Source organism: Staurois parvus, unplaced genomic scaffold, assembly GCF_062004578.1.
Source record: "Staurois parvus isolate SC_StPar_1 unplaced genomic scaffold, SC_StPar_1.0 ptg002113l, whole genome shotgun sequence".
NCBI lineage: Eukaryota > Metazoa > Chordata > Amphibia > Anura > Ranidae > Staurois > Staurois parvus.
In genome coordinates this window covers 1,585,001-1,608,881 of record NW_028319909.1, presented here as the reverse complement: position 1 = coordinate 1,608,881, position 23,881 = coordinate 1,585,001, and the positions used below count along the sequence as shown (strand labels likewise).

At 41.4% G+C, this 23,881-nt stretch overlaps 1 protein-coding gene across 1 annotated transcript in view; it reads right to left on the bottom strand.

The window, feature by feature from the left end:
• Positions 1 to 494: 494 nt before the first annotated feature.
• LOC149432709 (sialic acid-binding Ig-like lectin 13) overlaps positions 495 to 23,881 on the bottom strand; it is a 35,775-nt gene continuing 12,388 nt past the window's right edge. Inside the window, exons 2-9 of the mRNA XM_089664991.1 lie at positions 22,909 to 23,049; positions 20,208 to 20,561; positions 17,680 to 17,979; positions 14,914 to 15,228; positions 8,022 to 8,309; positions 7,536 to 7,638; positions 5,622 to 5,712; positions 495 to 2,597 (exon numbers count right to left, since the gene is read on the bottom strand). Coding sequence (XP_089521117.1) covers positions 2,409 to 2,597; positions 5,622 to 5,712; positions 7,536 to 7,638; positions 8,022 to 8,309; positions 14,914 to 15,228; positions 17,680 to 17,979; positions 20,208 to 20,561; positions 22,909 to 22,984 — 1,716 coding nt within the window. The 5' untranslated portion in view covers positions 22,985 to 23,049 and the 3' untranslated portion in view covers positions 495 to 2,408. The remainder of the gene's footprint in view (positions 2,598 to 5,621; positions 5,713 to 7,535; positions 7,639 to 8,021; positions 8,310 to 14,913; positions 15,229 to 17,679; positions 17,980 to 20,207; positions 20,562 to 22,908; positions 23,050 to 23,881) is intronic.

Genomic DNA, 23,881 nt, shown 5'->3' with positions numbered 1-23,881 from the left:
TGTCACCCTAGCAGTACAGTGTCACCATAGTGACACTGTACTACTTGTGGGGGGGTGATGAAGATTTTTCTTTTTTATACTGATTGCTTTTACACCCATAAAGGCTGTAAAAGCAATAATTTCTCCTTCTCTCTGGCTGCATTCCTGCAGCCATTGAGAAATACTGTGAGAGCTGTGATTGGTTACAGCTTGTCACATGGTACCTGTACCATGTGACCTCTGTGATCATTCACAGATTTCACACGTAGTAAGCAATGATGTCAGGAAGTGACATCTTGCTTACTACTATTCATGTGATCACTGATTGGCCAATCAATGGTCACATGATCAGGACCTCAGACCTGTATGCGTTCTGAAAAGCAAAGAAGCAAAAGCATTTAAGAATTTTCACCAAGCAATATAAACAAAACCGTTTTAAAACTCATCAGCTTCTTTCTACCCCCCTGTCTTGGGTACATTCACAAGTGTAATCCACAGAAACAAAAAAAAAAACATTTCCATAGCATAATTCCATTTATTAAAATCAATGAAAAAAAGCAATGTAAAAAAAACTCACAAATGTACAGTGCCCCTGGCACTATGTGTAACGGCAGTCCATACCGACTCACAACTCTCATGCAGACTTCCTCCTGGCATGGACACCTGTGACATGATGACTTAGTAGTCCTGCCCATTGCATTTCATCTTTGAGACGTCATCAGGGGCTCAAACAGGAATCATCACCACTTTTTTTTTCCTACGTTTTTCCATAACCTTTGTGTTGCCACATTCCTTATATTTGACTCTTTCATTGCTACATCGTATGTTCAGTCACAAAATTATTTTCTTATAATCCAATGTACATAAAATGTAAATTATCAAAATTACACTAAATGAGGTACATGAGACTTACATTTTCAAGCATACAAAATATGCAACAGATAAACATACAAAAATATGTTAAAAAAAAACCCTCTTTTTATAGGGACAGAAAATCCCCCATTACTGGCCATTCTAAGCCAGCTGATCTAAGCTCAATAGATTCTTGGAGTGCATTATGGTTGCAAATCCTTATACCCGGAGAAATCCCACATTAGTCCAGGACTGTAAACAGGCAGGATCGAGGCTGGAACCCATGGTGGACCCAACATCCCTACTGAATAGGTTGTTTTTTTTAAGGGTTTTTCTTTTAATTAATATTAATATTATTATCCGCAGATGTATGCTTTAATTGGCATTCTAGGAAAATAATCCAAGCAGCAAGTAAATACGGAATATATGAAAGGTGGGTTTTTTTACGTTTTTTTTTTTTATATTAATATTAACCCCTTCACGCCTAAGGGTAAAACAAATCTAAATGCCTAAGCACAATTTTGCAACATTAACATGTTTTAGTAAAACCGTCCATATCACCACAACTACTTTGTACATCCAGGTGAATTATACCGCGTTTTTTTCAGGACAAATTTGGCTTTCATTTGGTGGTAAATGGTAATGGCTATCTCCTGATTTTTTTTTATTATCAAAGGAAAACTGGCCCAAAATAATAAAAAATATTGTTTTTTTTCTTTAGCTGTGTGTTTCTTGTTACTATCATAACCTACCACCAAAGAGCAACCCAAAATAAATTGTCCACCTGTTGACGATCACAGCGATACCATATATGTATATGTTATTTGTTGTTTGTACCCGGAGTACATCCCGGAAACAATAGTCCGCATTTTGCTTTTGTCTTTTTTTTTTACCTAAAACCCACTGACATTGACACTGACACCGATATCAATTTTTTTTTAAATCCTGACCTTTGACCATGACCTTTTGACCTTGACCTTTGACCCTGACCTTGACCCAAACACTAACCCTGGCATTGAACTAGATCAAATCTTGATCTAGATATTTTTTCTTTATTTTTTATTTTATTTTTTAAGATTTAATTATTGATTTATCTTCTTTTTTTTTTACAAACATTTTTTTTCTCTCTATGCCAGGAGTTAGAGAGATACAATGTATCTCTCTCCACCATTCATAGAGAGAGAAAAAAAACAAGAGGGCAGGGCTGTACAGTGACTGATCAATGTGATAGCCAATCAGAGGCTAGCACAGCGATCATGTGACCCAGAATCGGGAGTCCTGGGTCCCAATCATTAGAACGGGACCCAGTGCTTTCAGTGACACCGCGGTCTTTGTGGTTTTCCAAGGGGCCTGTAATTCTCAGCTACATCTTTATAACAAGAATAGGCTCGCTCCTGTGGGGGTTTTTTTGCCCTGTACACATTTTTTTCTCTGACTCTTTAAAATCCATCCGGAATTATAGTTGAGCATTTCAAACCATCTACTTTTTCATGTGTATTCCACAAAAGGATAGACCAGAGTTCTATGTCCATAGGCATAGGCACCCTTTGAAATTGGGTTTGATTGAAAATTTGTTCTCAGTTTGTACATTTAACTACAGAATACACGATTTCCTCGGCCTCTGTATCTTTTTCTCTACATTTTGGATTCAGCTTGGAAAAGTCAACACTCATGTATTGTAAATTTTGGCAATTCAGATGAACTGATCCAGCTTCTGGAGGTGGCTGGTGGTCCTGTTGAGGAATTTTTCCAACTTCTTGAGGACCCTAAAAGAGAGTCAAACAATTCAAACATATATATATATATATATATATACATACAACAAAGATCAACATCTTATAATAATTTGATTACTCCGAAACGCGTCAGTTATTACAAGGCAAATTCTGTAACTACAAATATCTTGGTGATGTATATGACATCTTGTGATATATATGACCTTTAAAAACAGCTGTTATTATGTATTAAATATGTGAAAAATTAATGGAAAATAAAGAATTCATATATTTTTAATTTGATGTATTAATGCCTTAAAAGTCCCATTCAAATCAGGATTTTTTTTCTTAAATCTGGGTATTATTCTGGGGATGGTGGGTTACTATCAGGTATTATTTTTTTCTTCTTTGCTTAAATAAGCCATAATAATAGTAATTGAATTGGTACAATTGGATGCATTGTTGTCAGAAAATATCCACGACAAATTCGAGTTTACTGTACTCCAATGACATCTTATAATAATTTGATTACTCTGAAACGCGTAATTACATTATTACAAGACAAATTCTGTAACTAACAAATATCTTATGATGGTGATGTAACGATATATATTACCTTTATTATATGTTTTATATGTGTGAAAATATGATGGAAAATAAAGATTTCATATATTTTTAATTTTATTTATTAATGTCTTAAAAGTCCCATTGAAATAAGGATTTTATTTTTTTCTTAAATATGGGTATTATTCTGGGGATGGTGGCGTACTATCAAGAATTCTTTTTTTCTTCTTTGCTTAAATAAGCCATAATAATAGTACAGTTGCAAGAAAAAGTATGTGAACCCCTTGGGATTACGTGGAGTTTTGCATGAATTGGGCATAAAATGTGCTCTGAACGTCATCTAAGTCACAACAATAGAAGAACACAGTCTGCTGAACATAATATTACACAAACATTAGATGTTGCCATGGTTTAATTGCAAATAACATGTAAACATTCACAGTGCAGGGAGGAAAAAGTATGTGAACCTTTGGACTTAATAACTGGTTGACCCTCCTTTGGCAGCAATAACCTCAACCAAACGTTTCCTGTAGTTGCAGATCAGACCTGCACAACGATCTGGAGTCATTTTGGACCACTCCTCTTCACAAAACTGTTTCAGTGTAGCAATATTCTTGGGATGCCTGGTGTGAATCGCTCTCTTAAGGTCATGCCACAGCATTTCAATTGGGTTGAGGTCAGGACTCTGACTGGGCCACTCCAGAAGGCGTATTCTGTGCTGTTGCAGCCATTGTTTTGTTGAATTACTTGTATGCTTTGGGTCATTGTCCTGTTGCATCACCCATCCACTGCGGAGCTTCAGTTGGCGGACAGATGGTCATACGTTTTCCTGCAAAATGTCTTGATAAACTCTGGAATTCATTTTCCCATCAATGACAACAATCCGTCCAGGCCCTGAGGCAGCAAAGCAGCCCCAAACCATGATGCTCCCTCCGCCATGTTTCACAGTGGGGATGAGGTTTTGATGTTGGTGTGCTGTGCCTTTTTTTCTCCACACATAGTGTTGTGTGTTCTTCCCAAACAACTCAATCTTGGTTTCATCTGTCCACAGTATATTTTGCCAGTAGTGCTGTGGAACATCCAGGTGCTCTTTTGCAAACTTCAAACGTGCTGCAATATTCTTTTTGGACAACAATGGCTTCCTCTGTGGTGTCCTCCCATGTACTCCATTCTTGTTTAATGTTTTCCTTATTGAAGATGTGTCAACAAAAATGTTAGCATGTGCCAGAGATTTCTGTAGGTCTTTAGCTGACACTCTGGGATTCTTCTTTACCTGATGCAGCATTCTGCGCTGTGCTCTTGCAGTCATTTTTACAGGACGACCACGCCTAGGGAGAGTAGCAACAGTGCTAAACTTTCTCCATTTGTAGACAGTCTCTCTTACCGTGGACACATGAACATCAAGGCTTTTGGAGATACTTTTGTAACCCTTTCCAGCTTCATGCAAGTCAGCAATTCTTGATCGTAGGTCTTCTGAGAGCTCTTTTCTGTGAGGCATGGTTCATATCAGACAGTGCTTCTTGAAACCAGTAAACCCAAAACAGGTGTGTGTTTTTTAAGGGCAGGACAGCTGTCAGCAACACATCCAATATCATCACACTGATTGGAGTCAAGGTTGGCTCACTCCTGGCTCCAATTAGCTCTGGGAGAAGTCATTAAGCTAGGGCCTCACATACTTTTTCCTCCCTGCACTGTGAATGTTTACATGTTATGTGCAATTAAACCATGGCAACATCTAATGTTTGTGTAGTATTATGTTCAGCAGACTGTGTTCTTCTATTGTTGTGACTTAGATGACGTTCAGAGCACATTTTATGCCCAATTCATGCAAAACTCCATGTAATCCCAAGGGGTTCACATATGTTTTATATGTGTATATGTTTTAGCTGTTATTATATGTTTTGTATGTGTGAAAGTTTTATGGAAAACAAAGATTTCATATATTTTTAATTTTATGTATTAATGCCTTAAAAGTCCCATTCAGATCAGGATTTTTTTTCTTAAATCTGGGTATTATTCTGGGGATGGTGGCTTACTATCAAGAATTCTTTTTTTCTTCTTCGCTTAAATAAGCCATAATAATAGTAATTGAATTGGTAGAATTGGATGCATTGTTGTCAGAAAAGATTCGAGCTTACTGTACTCCAATAACATCTTATAATAATTTGATTACTCCGGATTACTCTGAAACACGTTGGATTATTACAAGACAAATTCTGTAACTAACAAATATCTTATGATGGTGATGTAATTTTATATACGACGTTTAAAAACAGCTGTTATTATATGTTTTAAATGTGTGAAAATTTGATGAAAAATAAAGATTTCATATATTTTTAATTTTATGTATTAATGCCCATTCAAATCGAGGTTTTTTTTTCTTAAATATGGATTATGGCTTTTATATTGAAAAATGTCAGTTTCGTGAATTTCACTTTTGAGTTCTTGAAGTTGGTTAAAGTAAAACAACACCTGGATATATAACAGAAAACATTTGCTAGGATAACTCACATTAGAAAACATTTCTGAATTGCTGTAGATATCATCAGCAGCACCAGCAGGGGTCTGCCTTGAAGCTTCTATAATCTGTGTCATCTTTCTTCTGAAAATGGTAAAAAAAAAAGGAAGTGCAGATAAGGGTTGATTTGTGCTAGAAAAAGGCGTATAAAAACTATAGGTTTTACTGATATATTACTTAAAAGTATAAAGCAAAGAGCAAAGTATAGTAGCCCAACCAGAATTTATTTCTACTTACCTGTTTCTCTTTGTGATTGTTCAATGGACTAATATGTCCAATAATTGTGGTATTTCAACAAAATTTGAAAGGGAACAAAGTGAGTATATCTGAAATGTTGAACCCAGAGTACCAAAAGTATCCATCTTGCCCACATGGAAGAAAAATATATTTGAAATATATTTAAAAAATATTGTAATATATTTGAAATACTACAACTTTGGCTGTATTCAGAATATATATATATATATATATATATATATATATACACACTATCTATCTATCTATCTATCTATCTATATATATATATACACAAACATATACTGTATGTTGAAATGTGTTTTTATTACAAAATATTTTTTATATTTGTAATGCTACAATTTTGGCCATATTCAATATATATATATATATATATATATATATATATATACTGCATGTTGAAATGCATTTTTATTACACAATATATGAAAAATATTTTTAAAAATACATTTCAAATATACTGTATGTCTTTAAAAATACAAATCTACATTTTTGGAATGCATTTATAAATATATGTAAGAATATATGTTAAAATGACTTTTTTATATGTTCAAAAAAAATCTGAAGAATATATTTTAAAAATATATATTTTTTAAATATATTCTTCAGATTTTTTTTGAACATATAAAAAAGTCATTTTAACATATATTTTTACATATTATTATTATTATACAGTATTTATAAAGCGCCAATAGTTCGCTCAGCGCTGTACATTACAAAGGGGGACAGAACATGTGACAGAACAAGAACAATACAATGCAAAACATGAGGGGAGCCCCCCTGCCCCAAAGCACCCCCCCATGTTGAGGGCATGTGGTCTGGTATGGTTCAGGAGGGGGGGCGCTCCAGCTCCCCCCCCCCCCTTTCCTGGCCTGCCAGGCTGCTTGCTCGAATAAGGGTCTTGTTTGGATTTTAAGGGGGACCCAAACACCATTTTTTTAAACGTTTCAACGTGGGGGTTCTCCTCAAAACCCATACCAGACCCTAAGGGTTTGGTATGGATTGGGGGGGGGACCTAGTGTTTTTTTTCTTTTTAATTGCCAGCACTTCTTTTTACATTCAGCTGTCAGCGGGGTTCAAGAACATTAAAGAATGTGTTTAGTAGCTGTGCGGTATCTTACCACATCTGAGTATACCACTTACTGAATTGTCTCCTCTGTTTGAAGTTTGCGGTTGAACTTTCTAAAGTTCGACCGCAAACTGAACAGGGATGGTGTTCAACTCATCACTAATGACCAGTTCAAGACCCCACTCGCACTTGGGATTGGAGCCATTTGTGATTTCCTACAGTAGACTCAACAGAGATCTACATGAATAAGTTCCGGGGGTGGGGGGGGTGTAGTATTATGGACTTGCATAAAATTGACATAGCAAATAGTTCTTTTGATGTGTAAAGTGGTTTGGTCACTGATCTGTCCAAGAATGAACAGTATGTGCTTCAATATCTTCAATATATATATATATATATATATACTGTATATATATACATATATTACACACAATATACTACGGGGGGGTGGGCACTGAAAGCAATGCAGTCGAATAGGCATGGCAAAAGAGGGAGCAGCTTGATCTGTGTCCGTGTTCCTAACATGCTTGATAAATGTCCACCATAGGAGAATGGAAGCTGCAAAAAAAAAAAAAAGACTTACTTTCTGTAGAAAATGATTAATAAAACTCCAATCACTATCAATAAAGCTGCAAAACATCCACCAAACATCGCAGCAGATTGAAATGCTTTAGACGGGAACTGAGCTGAGAAAAAAAAAAGTTATTGCCATTAGAAATTAATTTCAATTTCCCAGTCAATATTCATTTATTTATTATTTCAGGTACTTATATAGCGCTATCAATTTACACAGCGCTTTACATATATATTGTACATTCACATCAGTCCCTAACCCTCAAGGGGTGTACAATCTAAGGTCCCTAACTCACATTCATACATACACATACTAGGGACAATTTAGACAGGAGCCAATTAACCTACCAGCATGTCTTTGGAGTGTGGGAGGAAACTGGAGTACCCAGGGGAAACCCACACAGGCACAGGGAGAACATGCAAACTCCATGCAGGTGGTGCCATGGTTGGGATTCAAACCAACGACAGCAGCCCCGTTAGTTTGTAACATCCTTACCTGTTTCATTGAAAAGCTCCCGAATAAGCTCTCCGTGTACATTTGAAGCCACACACTGTATAATCTGACTCTTTTCTGTGTTGACTTCAAGGGTCAGTGTGCTGTTGGTAACTGAATTAGAGGTCTCAGTGAAAATATTGAATTTGTCATCCACGTGGTTGGACTTATTAATGGACACCCCATTAAATTTCCACTTTAGAGACGGTTCAGGAAATGACTGACTTAAACAAGTGCATTCAAGGCGGTTTTCAACTTTACGACATCTCCCTTTGATATTTCTGGGTCTATCTATAACAGAAGGGAGAATTTGTTAAAAAAAAAAGAAGAAAATGATATAAAATAATGTAATATGGCTTGATGAGCTTGTCCCTGCTGAGCTTTCTTGTTGGTCGGTGAGGTCACCAATCGTATTAGGAGATCAATAGGGAGGCTTGGGGGGAGGAGGATTAGGGTCAATCCTTGATTTTAAAAGGTTGAGATTTACAGACAACAGGGGTGTGTTTACCACAAGGCAAACAAGGCATTTGTCTAGGGTGGCATTTTTCAGGGGGGGCAGCACTCACCCCCGGAAGAAAGGGCGGATGAAGGGACACATGTGGCATGGGAACCAGGTGGGACCCTAGAGAGGCTGTGGGCTGATTGATGGTGTATGTAGGGCCCGACTCTCGTTCCTGGGGATGTCTGGAGCTGTGAAGGTCTCTCTCTTGCTGATGGGGGGGATAATATTGGAAGGCTTTCTCGGGTGGGGGGGGGTGTTATTGGTTGGTGTCAGGTTCTCTCCGGGGGGGAGGAAGGGGGGTGCGTCCGATTTTTGTGTTGCCTTGGGCAGCACAAAACCTAAATGCACCACTGACTGACAATATCAGATCATTTAGAGCTGTAGTTTCCATTAAAAGCCAGCACTGCTCAGTGGCACACCTAGGTGGGTCAGAGGGTCCACCCAGGGAATAGCCCATCATAGGGGGCTCCATGATTGCACCCCCCACAAATTACTGCTATGAAGGTGTTCCAACAAAGCCATGGGTCGTGTTTCCCACAGCTTTGTAGAAGCCCCGGAATAGCAATAATGTATCTCTGACCTTTTGGACCACAGATAAGTGAGGAACCAAGAGAAGCTCTTCCAGGATCCCCATCCCACATCCCCAGCTTGGAAGTGTCACATAGCATAGCTAAGGTAATGCCCAGGAGGACTTCTCCTCATCCTTCCATTTGCTGGTCTGCATTTGAAGTGAGGAGAGTTTTTGAATGGAGGGATCTTTTCTGAAGGAGACGTAAGATCTTTGTTAAGTGAGGTAAGGGAAAGGAAGGGAAATGTTTTGTTGGGTAAGAAACATAAAAGAATGACAGCAAAAGACAAAAAAAACTATTCTTCTATTGACCTATGTGAATTTTTGCGGGGGGCTGCTAGCAGGGAAACATTTTTTGGGGAAATGGTTGGGGATTTTTGCTTGGGCAAGAGGAGGGAGGAAGACTTTTTGGGGGATGCTGAATTGGTGGTAGGGGTCTTTCCTGTACAGTAAATTGTCAGGATTGTCTGTGCCATTATTATACCTGCGTTTTATCATGGCACACTATATATACTGTACAATATGTACTGTATATTTATACATATATATTCTTTCTCTACATGATAATATAAATATACATACACACTATATTGCTAAAAGTATTGGGCCTTTACATGCACATGATCTTTAATGGCCCCCCAGTCTTAGTCCGTAGGGTTCAATATTGAGTTGGCCCCGCTCTTTGCAGCTATAACAGCTTCAACTCTTCTGGGAAGGCCGTCCACAAGGTTTAGGAGGGTGTCTATGGGAAGGTTGGACCATTCTTCCAGAAGCACATTTGTGAGGTCAGGCACTGATGTCGGGGGAGGAGGCCTGGCTCGCAGTCTCCACTCTAATTCGTCTCAAAGGTGTTCTTTGGGGTTGAGGTCAGGACTCTGTGCAGGCCAGTCAAGTTCCTCCACCCCAAACTGGCTCCTCCATGTCTTTATGGACCTTGCTTTGTGCACTGATGTGCAGTCATGTTGGAACAGGAAGGGGCCATCCCCAAACTCTTCCCACAAAGTTGGGAGCCTGAAATTGTCCAAAATGTCCTGGCATGCTGCTTCACAAATGTTTGTAGAAGCATTCTGCATGCCTAAGTGCTTGATTGTATACATCTGTAGCCATGGACGTGATTTAAATATATATTGGCTCTAGTTTAGTTATGGAACATTTGATCTCCGGTGCTCTTGGGGGATCTAGAACAACATTTTTAAAAGAGCATGAAGAACCCAGAATTTTCTGCTGTCTTCTTCTGAAGGGATTTTCCTCTCAGAATAAAAAAAGTCTCACCATTACCATAATGTCAATAATGCTAGCTACCTATCAGTTACCTCGTATGGAGTAAAAGGAGGAACGTGCCAAACTGTCACATACCTGGATAGTGAGCCTGACGTGAAGAGGCAGGCCTCCCGTACAACTCCGGCTCAAGGACTGCTGATGGTAGGACAGCGGTCACAGGGGCACGGTGAGGTATGAGTGCCTGTGATCAGTCCAGTAATAGCAGGTGAGCTGATGAGTTGCAGGCCAGGAGCAGGGTTCTGATGCAGCCGTGCTGAATGGATGGATACTCGAGAGCAGCTTCCTGAGGATGCAGGGTCAGATGATATCGGTATCGGTCAGGCAGATCAGGCTTAAGCGGCAGGAGGAAGAGTAGTCAGGTCACAGGCCAGGTCAGCAACAGAGGATCAATCAGACAGGAGCGGAGACAGAAGAATAATCCAAGACAAGCAAGAGGTCAGGGCAGGTAGCCATCAAGCCGAGGTCAGGAACAGGCTGGTTCGGTATCAGGAAACAAGGAATCAGGGAACACGAGCAGGGATAAGACCATATGGCAATGGGACAACTACTGCAGCCAGTTAAAATAGCCCTTTTGGCGCCAGCATTAGTGACAGGCGCGTGCCCGTACGCGTGAGTGCGCATGCCATGTCCAAGTGCCTGCACATCTGTTTGGCTCGTAAGGACATATTTGTGTGCCGTGGAACTTCACCTGCACAATGGGAAGGCCTTTCCTGACACAAACTATACAGATTGTTCCAGTTATAAATGTGTAATTTTCACAATAAAATCAAAGGTAGTAACTCCTTCAGCAAATTACTGCCATACTGTATAACGTACTTAGAGGGAACTCCTAACCACAGTTTGTGAACCATTAAAACTCACGTGTAATCATCCATCCACTTTCCACATGCATAATAAAAGAGCCCAGTGAAATGGGATTTGTGCATAACCCTGGAAACACATTTGGGGGGAGATTTACTAAAACTGGAGCACTCAGAATCTGGTGCAGCTGTGAAAGGCAGCCAATAAGATTCTTACTTCAGTTTGCTCAATTAAGCTTTGGCAATAAAACCTGGAAGCTGATTGGCTTCTATATGGAGTTGCACCAGATTTTGCACTCTCTAGCTTTAGTAAATAATCCCCACTGACTATCAACGTATTGTGACAAAAAAAAAAAAATAATATGTAGACCGATCCCTAAGCCTTGGAGCTCCATGTTAGTCCATGCAAGCTGAATCGTCCAGAGTTCCCATTGAGGACCCATTGGGCAATAGCTGCCACATGTGACTAATTCACAACCTCCGAGCTTGAAATTTCACACTCTATCATCTACGTCAGTGGGAGGAATAGCGCCCCATCGTTTGGAGTTGGTGGGAAGAATAGCGCCCCATTGTTGGAGTTATTGGGAAGAATAGTGCCCCATCATTGGAGTTATTGGGAAGAATAGTGCCCCATCGTTGGAGTTAGTGAGAAGAATAGCACCCCATCGTTGGAGTTAGTGGGAAGAATAGCGCCCCATCGTTGGAGTTAGTGGGAAGAATAGCGCCCCATCCTTGGAGTTAGTGGGAAGAATAGCGTCCCATCCTTGGAGTTAGTGGGAAGAATAGCGTCCCATCCTTGGAGTTAGTGGGAAGAATAGCGTCCCATCCTTGGAGTTAGTGGGAAGAATAGCGCCCCATCGTTGGAGTTAGTGGGAAGAATAGCGTCCCATCGTTGGAGTTAGTGGGAAGAATAGCGTCCCATCGTTGGAGTTAGTGGGAAGAATAGCATCCCATCGTTGGAGTTAGTGGGAAGAAAATCTCCCCATTGTTGGAGTTAGTGGGAAGAATAGCGCCCCATTGTTGGAGTTAGTGGGAAGAAAATCGCCTCATTGTTGGCGTTAGTGGGAAGAATAGCGTCCCATTGTTGGTGTCAGTGGAAGGAACAGTGCTTCATATCCGTGGAAAGAAAAGTGCCCCAAGGGTCGGATAAAAGCAAGCAAAGGGCCACACCCAGCCCACAGTTTCGAGACCCCTGTCCTAGAGAGTGATCTAAGTGTGCCAAAACACTTTTCAATGCCTTATCTCTGGAGAATCAAAATATCTAGAGATTTTTTTTTTTCAATAAATGCTTTTATTAAAATCAATGATAACAATGTGCAACAACCAATAAAAAATCATTGACTCGAGTTTCTGAACTTATTGATTACAGATTTTTTTTTTCGTTTTCTTGGCACAAACTAAGACACTTTTGATTATGCGTCTAAAGTCTGGTGAGTTTTCAGTGTAGGAGGGGGTAGATGTTTGCTTGAGCAAGGTGAAGATCTTTGCTGAAGGAGGGGAAAATACTGTATTTGTAAATTGTAGGAAGGGGAATTTTTTGTGGGCGAGAAATATAAGAGTGACAGCAAAAAAAGTCCATGTAGTCCATTAAGCCTGCCCTTTTCTTTGGTGGGAAGGGGGGTTCTTTTTTTTTTCTGTTCTGTTGACCTATGATTATCCCAAGTGAGAGGGGGATTTTTGCTGGGGAAGGAGAGAAGGGGTGTTGCTGGTGGGGAAAACATTTCTGGATATGAGGGAATGTTTATGCCTGGGGAGCTGTCATTAGTTTTATATATATGGATCAGGCATTTGGTGACCAGGGGCAGACTTACAACTCATGGGGCCCCCGGGCAATAGGGGATCATGGGGCCCCTGTGTCCTTGCCCAAACTCAAAAAAGCCTATGAAAAAGGTACCAGGGGCATCTCATGGGGCCCCCTACTGACTCCGGGCCCTCGGGCAGTGCCCGAGCTTCCAAATAGTCAGTCCACCCCTGTTGGTGACATCACTGACCAAATATGACCATGGCCATATTCGGTCTATGGCCATCATACATCAGTGATGTTAATTCCACCCCATCCCTTTGCTTACATAGTCAGAGATTCCCAAGCATGAAAGTAAAATGGGGCCGGCGAACACGCGAATGGTAAGTGAATTCAATGGGCTATTCGCCAGCTCCACAATGCACTGTGCTCTGGCAGTGTATTATGATTGGTCAAAGCAATGCACCGGACCACAGATCAGGTGCAAAGCTTTAGCCAATCACAGCACAACCAGCTTGCCCCTGTTGATGATGTCACAAGGGGATGTGGGTCACCCGACAACATCACTGGGTGTCCCCGCCCCTTAGATATTTCAGAACCGTCAGGCCGGTGTAGCAGTCAGCTGGTGGGAGTCAGTGTCAAGAGTGATGCCTTTTTTTTTCTTTTTCTGGGTCGGCGGTGGTGGGGGGCATCGTGATTGAGGTTGGATCTACTTTGGGGGACATTTATTTTATTTTTGTATTTAATAAAGGACTTGTCAAGGACTGTCTACTGTCATTTTTTACACTACACTTTTTTGGTGAATGAGTAGCGGTACTATGTACCCCATACTCATTCACATGGGGAGGGAGGGATCTGGGGGTGCCCTTGTTAAAGGGCCTTATAGATTCTGATAAGCCCTACACCTGCACACCTCCACAATCAACAGCCATGGTTGTGGGGAAGAGGGCCTTGTCCCCATCAACAGGGGGAGCCCGCCCTGCCCCAAAGCACCTCCCCCATGTTGAAAGCATGTGGCCTGGTATGGTTCAGGATGGGGGCGCTCTCTTTCCCCCCCCTTTCCTGACCTGCCAGGTTGCATGGTTGTGGGGAAGAAGCCCTTGTCCCCATCAACATGGGGACAAGGTGCTTTGAGGGGGAGCCCCTCCCTCTCTAAAGCACCCACCCATGTTGAGGGCATGTGGCCTGGTATGGTTAAGGAGGGGAGGGTGATCGCTGCCCCCCCCCTTTCCTGACCTGTCTGGGTGCATTCTTAGATAAGGGTCTGGTATGGATTTTGTGGGGGACCCCACATCTTTTTTTTAAATTTTGGCATGGGGGTTCCCCTCAAAACTCATACTAGACCCAAAGGGCTTGGTATAGATGGGGGGGCCCCCCACGCCATTTTTTCCCTTTTTTCAATTGCTGGCAATTCTTTTTTTTTTAAATCCAGCTGTCACTGACAGCTGATATGTTACTGCATGGTTTTCACTACTAGAATGACTTGGATACTCGGATGCGCTAAGATAGAGCTTATTGAATTGTCCCCTGGGTTCGAAGTTTCGTTACATTCGAATGTTCGACCTCAAACCGAACAGGGGAGTGTTTGGGCCATCACTATATACCACGTTTGCAGTCCCTAATCATCGTTTGGAGCAGATCTGCAGTCTCTGATCATATACTGTTCCATGCAGGGGCGGACTGACAACTCATGGGGCCCCCGGGCAATAGGGAATCAAACTCAAAAAAGCCTATAAAAAAGGTATCAGGGGCACCTCATGGGGCCCCCAACTGACCCCGGGCCCTCGGGCAGTGCCAGAGTTTCCAAATGGTCAGTCCACCCCTGGTTCCATGTCTGCAGTCTTGTACAAATTGAATACTATGCCCAACCCTTTGGTAGTACAGGAGTACGTGAGACCCCTATATCAAGTAAGTTGCCCAACAGTATTCTTGGAAAACATTAACAGAATAATACGGCATCAAATAACATTGTAAATGTAAGAAAAAACGATCAATTTACTTACAGGTTATTTTAATGGTGACCGAAGTCTCGCTAATTCCATGACCGTTTTTGGCTTGGCAAGTATAAATTCCTTCATCGGTGAGTGATAAATCGGTCAAAGTGAGTTTATTCCCAAAGAAGGAAGTCATTGTTCTAGTGGAGGATTTCCACACCAAGGAGGATTCTGGTACACTGTCAGCAGAGCAGGTCAGGGAGAGCTGTGACCCCTCTGGAGGGTATATGGTATTTCTGGGATCCATGGTGCAACCACTACTAGAAGGTAGCTTTGGCTCTCGGTTAGTTATGGAACATTTGATCTCCGGTGCTCTTGGGGTATCTAGAACAACATTTTTAAAAGAACATGAAGAACTCAGAATTTTCTGCTGTCTTCTTCTGAAGAGATTCTCCTCTCAGAATAAAAAAAGTCTCACCATTACCATAATGTCAATAATTCTAGCTAGGGTATATGGCAGGGGCGGACTGACAACTCATGGGGCCCCTAGGCAATAGGGGATCATGGGGCCCCTGTGTCCTTGCCCAAACTCAAAAAAGCCTATGAAAAAGGTACCAGGGGCATCTCATGGGGCCCCCTACTGACCCCGGGCCCTCGGGCAGTGCCCGAGTTTCCAAATGGTCAGTCCGCCCCTGGTATATGGTATTTCTGGCATCAACTGCACAAGGTATGCTTTGCTGTTTGTTAGTAATGGAACATTTGATCTCCGTTGCTCTGGGGATCTAGAACAATCTGCACTGAATCCACACTGCCAGTGCACCGGACATATGTGGAAAGGCACCATAGGAACAGGGGTGGACTGACCATTGGGGAACTCGGGCACTGCCCGAGGGCCCAGGGTCAGTAGGGGGCCCCATGAGATGTCCCTGGTATCTTTCATAGGCTTTTATGGGTGAGATTTGAGTGTGGGCGAGGACACAGGAGCCCCATGACCCCATGTATCCCATGATACGAAGCATTTCACATGTCATGTTTGAATGTGGTTCAAACAGCATGCTATCTGCATACAGTATATGTGAACTGGCACTAAAGAAAACTCCAGTATTGGAAATCATAACCATGTAAATTATACATTTCTTATATACACTGCTCAAAAAATTGAAAGGAAGACTTTTTAATCAGAGTCTAGCATCAAGTCAATGAAACTCCTGGGATATTGATCTGGTCAGGTAAGTAGTAGAGGGGCTTGTTAATCAGTTTCAGCTACTTTGGTGTTAATGAAATTAACAAGTGCACTAGATGGGCAAAAATGAGATGATCCCCCAAAACAGGAATGGTTTTACAGGTGGAGGCCACTGATATTTTTTTCCCTACTTAACTTATCTGACTTTTTTTCACTAGTTTTGCATTTGTCTGGGGTCAGTGTCAGTACTGGTAACATGAGGCCATACCTGGACCCTACAGAGGTTGCACATCCAGTCCAACTCCTCCAGGATGGCACATCAATATGTGCCATTGCCAGAAGGTTTGCTGTGCCTCCCAGCAGCCTCAAGAGCATGGAGGAGATTCCAGGAGACAGGCAGTTACTCTAGGAGAGTTGGGCAGGGCTGTAGAAGATCCTTAACCCATCAGCAGGACCGGTATCTGCTCCTTTGTGCAAGGAGGCACAGAATGAGCTCTGCCAGAGCCCTACAGAATGACCTCCAGCAGGCCACCGTTGTGAATGTCTCTGACCAAACAATCAGAAACTAACTTCATGAGGGTGGCCTGAGGCCCCGATGTCCTCTAGTGGGCCCTGTGCTCACTGCCCAGCACCATAGAGCTGGATTGCCATTTGTCATTGAACACCAGAATTAGCAGGTCCACCACTGGCACTCTGTGCTTTTCACAGATGAGAGCAGGTTCACCCTGAGCACATGTGACAGACGTAAAAGGGTCTGGAGAAGCCGTTGAGAACGTTATGCTGCCTGTAACATGGTTCAGCGTGACCATTTTGGTGGTGGGTCAGTGATGGTCTGGGGAGGCATATCCATGGAGGGACGCACAGACCTCTACAGGCTAGACAATGGCACCCTGACTGCCATTAGGTATCGGGATGAAATCCTTGGACCCATTGTCAAACCCTGCGCTGGTGCAGTGGGTTCTGGGTTCCTCCTCGTGCAGTGGATCCTGGGTTCCACCTGGTGCAGTGGGTCCTGGGTTCCTCCTGGTGCAGTGGGTCCTGGTTTGCTCCTGGTGCATGACAATGCCCGCCCTCTTGTGGCGAGAGTATGCAGGCAGTTCCTGGAGGATGAAGGAATTGATATCATTGAATGGCCCCCACACTTGCCTGACCTAAATCCAATAGAACACCTCTGGGATATTATGTTTTGGTCCATCCGACGCCACCAGATTGCACCTCAGACTGTCCAGGAGCTCAGTGATGCCCTGGTCCAGATCTGGGAGGAAATCCCCCAGGACACCATCCATCATCTCATTAGGAGCATGCCCTGACATTGTCAGGCATACATACAAGCACGTGGGGACAATAAAAACGTTGAGTTGCTGAAAATTTCATGCAATGAAATTTCAGCAAAATGGACTCGCCTGCTGCATTATTTTTTCACTTTGATTTTCGGGGTGTTTTTGAATTCAGTCCTCTGTAGGTCGATCATTTTCATTTCCATCAAACGATGGGACATCCTTACGTTCCTAACCCATTACCCCATCCATATCAGTATAGAGATCCAGCAGGAGATTTCTCCCCATTGAGATCTGATGGGTTTTCAAAGTGTTCCTTTCATTTTTTTTAAGCCGGGTATATTCAGGTAGTTTCAGGATAAGAAGAAGACTTACATTCAACTCTCATAGTAATTTGTTGTACAGTGGTCAATCCCCCCTTCAGCTGTACTGTGCATGTCAATGGAGAGTTGTTGTGTTCCTTCCTCGCGGTGAAGGTGACCGTAGAGAAGTGGGTCTTTGTACCATCTATATGAGTTTCTGCCTTGTTTACCACCATTATCTGCTGGATATTTCCTCCCCAAGTGATTTGGGGAGTTATCCACAAACATGTTCCAGGAGATTTGCAGCTCAGTGTCACCTTCTCCCCATCACGCCAGCTCTTCATGGGTGAGATCTCGGGTTTATTTTTTAGGTCTGCAATGATACAACAGAGAAAACTCCTTGAATGTTAACAACTATAAAATCTGAACACAGAATGTATTAAATGACAAATTAAGCTGCAACTATAGTAACAGATATGGGGGTGGGGTGGGGGGGGGGGGTTGTGTCAGGCCACTGGAGACCTAGTATGTGACACGGGGACACCTGATATGAAATTAACCCCTCGCCCTATAGAGGATTTACCCCCCTTCCTGACCAGGCCATTTTTTTGTGTTACGGCACTGCTTTACTTTAACTGATAATTGCACGGTCATGCAACGCTGCATCCAAATGAAATTGATGTCCTTTTTTTTCTCACAAATTGAGCTTTCTTTCTGTGGTATTTGATCTCCTGTGTGTTTTTTATTTTTTGCGCTATAAATAAAAAGACATTTTTAAAAAAAGAAAAACAAATTACATAATTACATATATATATATATATATATATATATATGTAACTAACTTGGTGTCACTGACATCCCCAGTGACACCAAAACAGTAACTTGGTGTCACTGACATCCCCAGTGACACCAATACAGTAACTTGGTGTCACTGACATCCCCAGTGACACCAATACAGCACTGAGCCTGAGTTCACATATATGCGGTGCAGTACATCGCATGTGATTTGCACAGGAACCGCATCACATTCCTGTGCAAATCACATGCGATTTGTTTGCAGTGCGATTGGAGCCGTACATTTTGTATGACTCTAATTGCACCGCACCCGCACCAAAAACGTGCAGGACCCTCTTTTCGGTCCGCTCTAGAATTGGATCGTATGGGTATTCACACCCAAGCGATCCGATTCTGCACATCACACCGCATTTTGCGGTCCACTTTTGGGGTGCTGTTAACATACACATCCGCAGTTCGCATGAACGGGGTGCAATTCTGATGCAGTGCGGAATTCGCACAGAAAACGCTGCAAATTCCTCACCGCATCAGTGTTAACCAGGGATAACACTGTACTAACGGCACTGAGCAAGAAGGGGTTAATATGTGGGGCGATCAAAGGGTTAACTGTGTGCTGTTTCACTGTAAGCACACTGCTTTGTATGGCTCTGAATGCAGAGCCATACAAAGCAGTGTGCAGTAGCTGACAGGAGAGAACTGTGTCAACAATCACCGGGTGCCAACGAGTAATCACCGGCCGGGACCTGGTGATTGACAGCTGAGGCTATGTATGGCATCACGTGTTTCTTTTATCTGGGGAAACAAACTAAAAGGAAACATTGTTTCTTTTAACTCGGGGAAATAAACTAAAAGGAAACTTTCTTTCTTTTAACTTGGGGAAATTAAAAGGAAATTTTCTTTCTTTTGACTCGGGGAAATAAACTAAAAGGAAACATTGTTTCATTTAACTCGGGGAAACAAACTAAAAGGAAACAATGTTATTTATTTATTTCAGGTACTTATATAGCTCTGTCAATTTACGCAGCGCTTTACATATATATTGTACATTCACATCAGTCCCTGCCCCCGAGGAGCGTACAATCTAAGGTCCCTAACTCACATTCATACATATACTAGGGACAATTTAGACAGGAGCTAATTAACCTACCAGCATGTCTTTGGAGTGTTGGAGGAAACTGGAGTACCCGGAGGGAACCCACACACGCACAGGGAGAACATGCAAACTCCATGCAGGAGGCGACATGATCGGGAACCGAATCCATGACCCATTTACTGCATGGCAGACATGCTAATCACTAAGCCACAGTGCCACTCCGATTTCTTTTAACTCGGGAAAATAAACTAAAAGGACACATTGTTTCTTTTAACTTGTGGAAATAAACTAAAAGAAAATGTTTTGTTTTTAACTTGTGGAAATAAACTAAAATGAAACTTTCTTTCTTTTCTTTCTTTTAACTCAGGGGAAAAAAAAAGGAAACTTTCTTTCTTTTAGCTGGGGGGGGGGGAAAGTGACAGCTGATTCTCTGAGCTATAGCGAAGAAAAAAAAATGCCAGTAATTACATTTGAAAACCAGCACTGACCTATAGTGACAGCGACTTTTTTTTTTTTAGCTCTGGAATGGATTAATTGGTTTTCAATGCATTCCTATGGGAAACAGCATTTCGGTTTTTGAATTTTTTGCAATAGGAAATAGGATTTTGCACACCCGTGTATATTGTTAGAGATCAGGAACGGTTTGATTTTCATATTTGATGGTTGTAGATTGTAACAATCTACAATCTAGGGTGCAGTATTATCTTCCTTACCTGTTACTTCTACGTAAGGCTGGATATCTTGATAAGTGAAGTTTATGGTATCTTCAACTCTGAAATGATAACTACCTTCATCTTCATATAATGGATCTTCTATGTAGAGAGAGCAGTCCCCTCCCCATACATCTCCAGTCAGATGGAATCGTCCATTGTTCTCATTCAGGCCATTCCTTCTAGAAGACACTATTTTCTTGTCCTTATTGTACCAAATTCCCCTAGCAAATCTATTAAAGAATACCGTCCTAGGCACAGTAAAGCTGCATGGAATGTACACACACAGTCCTCGCTGGACCGTGACACGACGAGGAGCATTTATACTGTATCCTGGAACCCGTTCACTGTTAGTACCTACGGATTTAAAAAAAAAAAGCGTCTTTTTTTTAGTTCCACAATTTTCAAGGCTTTGTCACAAATGTGCATTTTCATACATTTAACTACTTATTTCAGTAAAGTCTGTTCCCACCAATGCACTCTCAGAAAAAAAAACAAAAAACTTCCACTTATTTTATTTAAAAATGGTGAAAAATAAAGAGTACAATAAACTACTAGTCCCAATTTTCCCAGCAGCGCTGTGTTACCTGTTAAAAAAAAAACATTAACCGCGTGCTCTACGGAAGATTTACCCCCCTCCTTCATGACTAGGCCATTTTTTTGCTAAAGAGCAGTGAGCTATTTTAACTGACAATTGCGCGGTCATGCAGCGCTGTTTGCAAATTTAATTTATATCATTTTTTTTCACATTTTTCACATTTTTTTTTATATGACGAGGAGAATTAATACTGTATCCCCGAATCAGTTCACTGTTAGTACCTATGGATTTTTTTTTTTTTAAAGCGTCTTTTTTTTTTTTTGTTCCACAATTTTCAAGGCTTTGTCACATGATCCTATATTTAACTACTTATTTCAGTAAAGTCTGTTCCCACCAATGCACTCTCAGAAAATAAAACAAAAAACTTCCATTCATTTTATTTAAAAATGGTGAAAAATAAAGAGTGCAATAAACTACTAGTTCCAATTTTCCCAGCAGCGCTGTGTTACCTATTAAAAGAAAAAATTAACCGCGTGCTCTACGGAAGATTTACCCCCCTCCTTCATGACTAGGCCATTTTTTTACTAGAGAGCATTGAGCTATTTTAACTGACAATTGCGCGGTCATGCAGCACTGTTAGCAAATTAAATTTATATCATTTTTTTTTTCACATTTTTCACATTTTTTTTTATACGACGAAGAGAATTTATACCATATCCCCGAACCAGTTCACTGTAAATTACCTATGGATTTTTTTTTTTAAAAAGCGTCTTTTTTTTGTTCCACAATTTTCAAGGCTTTGTCACACATGTGCACGATCCTACATTTAACTACTTATTTCAATAAAGTCTGTTCCCACCAATGCACTCTTAGAAAAAAAAAAACTTCCACTTATTTTACTTAAGAAGTTTTACGGAAAATTTCCCCCTTTCCTTCATGGAATATAACTCCCCCCCCCCCCCCTCTTCATGACCAGGCCATTTTTTTGCTATAGGGCATTGAACTATTTTAACTGACAATTGCACGGTCATGCAGCACTGTACGCAAATTAAATTTATATAATTTTTTTCACATTTTTCACATTTTTTTTATATGATGAGGAGAATTAATACAGGCAGGAAGGGATAACATCTGGGGCGATCAAAGGGTTAACTGTGTGCCTAACTATATGTAATTTGTTGACTGCGTGCTGTTTTACTAGGGGATGTGACCGTTTTTGTCTCCCTGTTTTGCAGGGAGACAAAAACCAGCACATCCCCGCTGCCAGGAAAGAGATCTGTAATGTTTATCAATTTTTCCACCCTGGCACAAATCCTCTCCCTCAAACCCCCCTCTTAGCATAAATCCCCCTAAATCTCTCCTCCTAGCACAACCCCCTCCAAATTATCCTTCCCAATCCCCCTCTTGGCACAATTCCCCTCCACGCCAATGCAAATCTTTCCTCCCCACCCAAATCCCCCTCATATCACAAATCCCTCCTTCTAGCATGACCCTTCCCAATCCCCCCTCTTAACACAATCCCCCCCAAAACAAATCCACCCAATCCCCTCTCCTAGCACAAATTCCCCCCTCATCCCCTCTCCTAACACAAATCTCCCCCAATCTCCTCTCCTAGCATAAATCCTCCCCCAATCCCCTCTCTCAGCACCAATCCAGCAGCCATGGCTGTTCCCTAGGCAGCAGTGCACCCTAGGCTGCTGCCTAGTTCGCGTAGTGGTAACACCGCCCCTGCTCACAGTGTGTCCTCAGTTTTCTAGGGTGAATGATATTGAAAATGAGGACATCTAGAGGACAAAAAGAATTACTGCAGGAGGAGTGCCAGAAAGGAGATGAGTATCGCAGCTATTTATGTTGTATTATCTCCTGCCACTAATTAACAAAACCACTCTCTTGCAGAGCTCCACGCACCACTGCTATCTTTGCTGATCACTGAGGTTCCTCCTGCCAACTGCTACATCCCTACAGGACAGCAGATAGTGGGAGGAATCTCAGCAAGAGGTGGGGACTGGCTTTCATTCTAATTTTTTTTATTTTTTTTTATTTTTTTTACATAACAATGGGGACACTTTAAATTTTACTCTTTAAAGATGAATAAATACAGAACCATAGGGACACTGCTAACTGGCTGCATAAAAAAAGATTGTAAAAAATACAAGTTATACTCACAAGTCCACATATGGGATATGATAAAAACAAGGATGTGGGAATAGCTCAGCTGATAACTACTTCTTTTTACTTTCATATTAGAAAGAGTTAGAGAGTCCACAGTTCCTAGAGAGTCCACAGTTCCTAGAGAGTCCGCAGTTCCTAGAATACAATAAAATTGTCAGTGTCAGGTGATGACTTCAAAGAGATCAATAAAGTCTGTTCCCACCCAGAGGCGGACTGACCATTTGGCACTGCCAGAGGGCCCGAGGTCAGTAGGGGGCCCCATGAGATGCCCCTGGAACCTTTTTCATAGGCTTTTTTGAGTTTGGGCAAGGACACAGGAGCCCCATGATCCCCTATTGCCTGGGGACCCCATGAGTTGTCAATCTGCCCCTGTTCCCACCAATGCACTCTCAGAAAAAAAACAAAAAAAAAAACTTCCACTTATTTTATTTAAAAATGGTGGATTTTTTTTTTTTTTAAAGCATCTTTTTTTTTTTTCCACAATTTTCAAGGCTTTGTCACATGATCCTATATTTAACTACTTATTTCAGTAAAGTCTGTTCCCACCAATGCACTCTCAGAAAATAAAACCAAAAACTTCCACTCATTTTATTTAAAAATGGTGAAAAATAAAGAGTGCAATAAACTACTACTCCCAATTTTCCAAGCAGCGCTGTGCTACATATTCAAAAAAAAAAAAATAACCACGTGTTTTACAGAAGATTTACCCCCCTACTTCATGACCAGGTCGTTATTTTGCTATAGAACATTGAGCTATTTTAACTGACAATTGCACGGTCATGCATCACTGTACGCAAATTAAATTTATATAATTTTTTTTCACATTTTTCAAATTTTTTTATTTATATGACGAGGAGTATTTAAAAAAAGATTAACCACATGCTCTACGGAAGATTTACCCCCCCCCCCCCTCCTTCAGGTGTTGTGTCTTCCCCCTCCCTACATAATGATAATCAATAACTCCGTA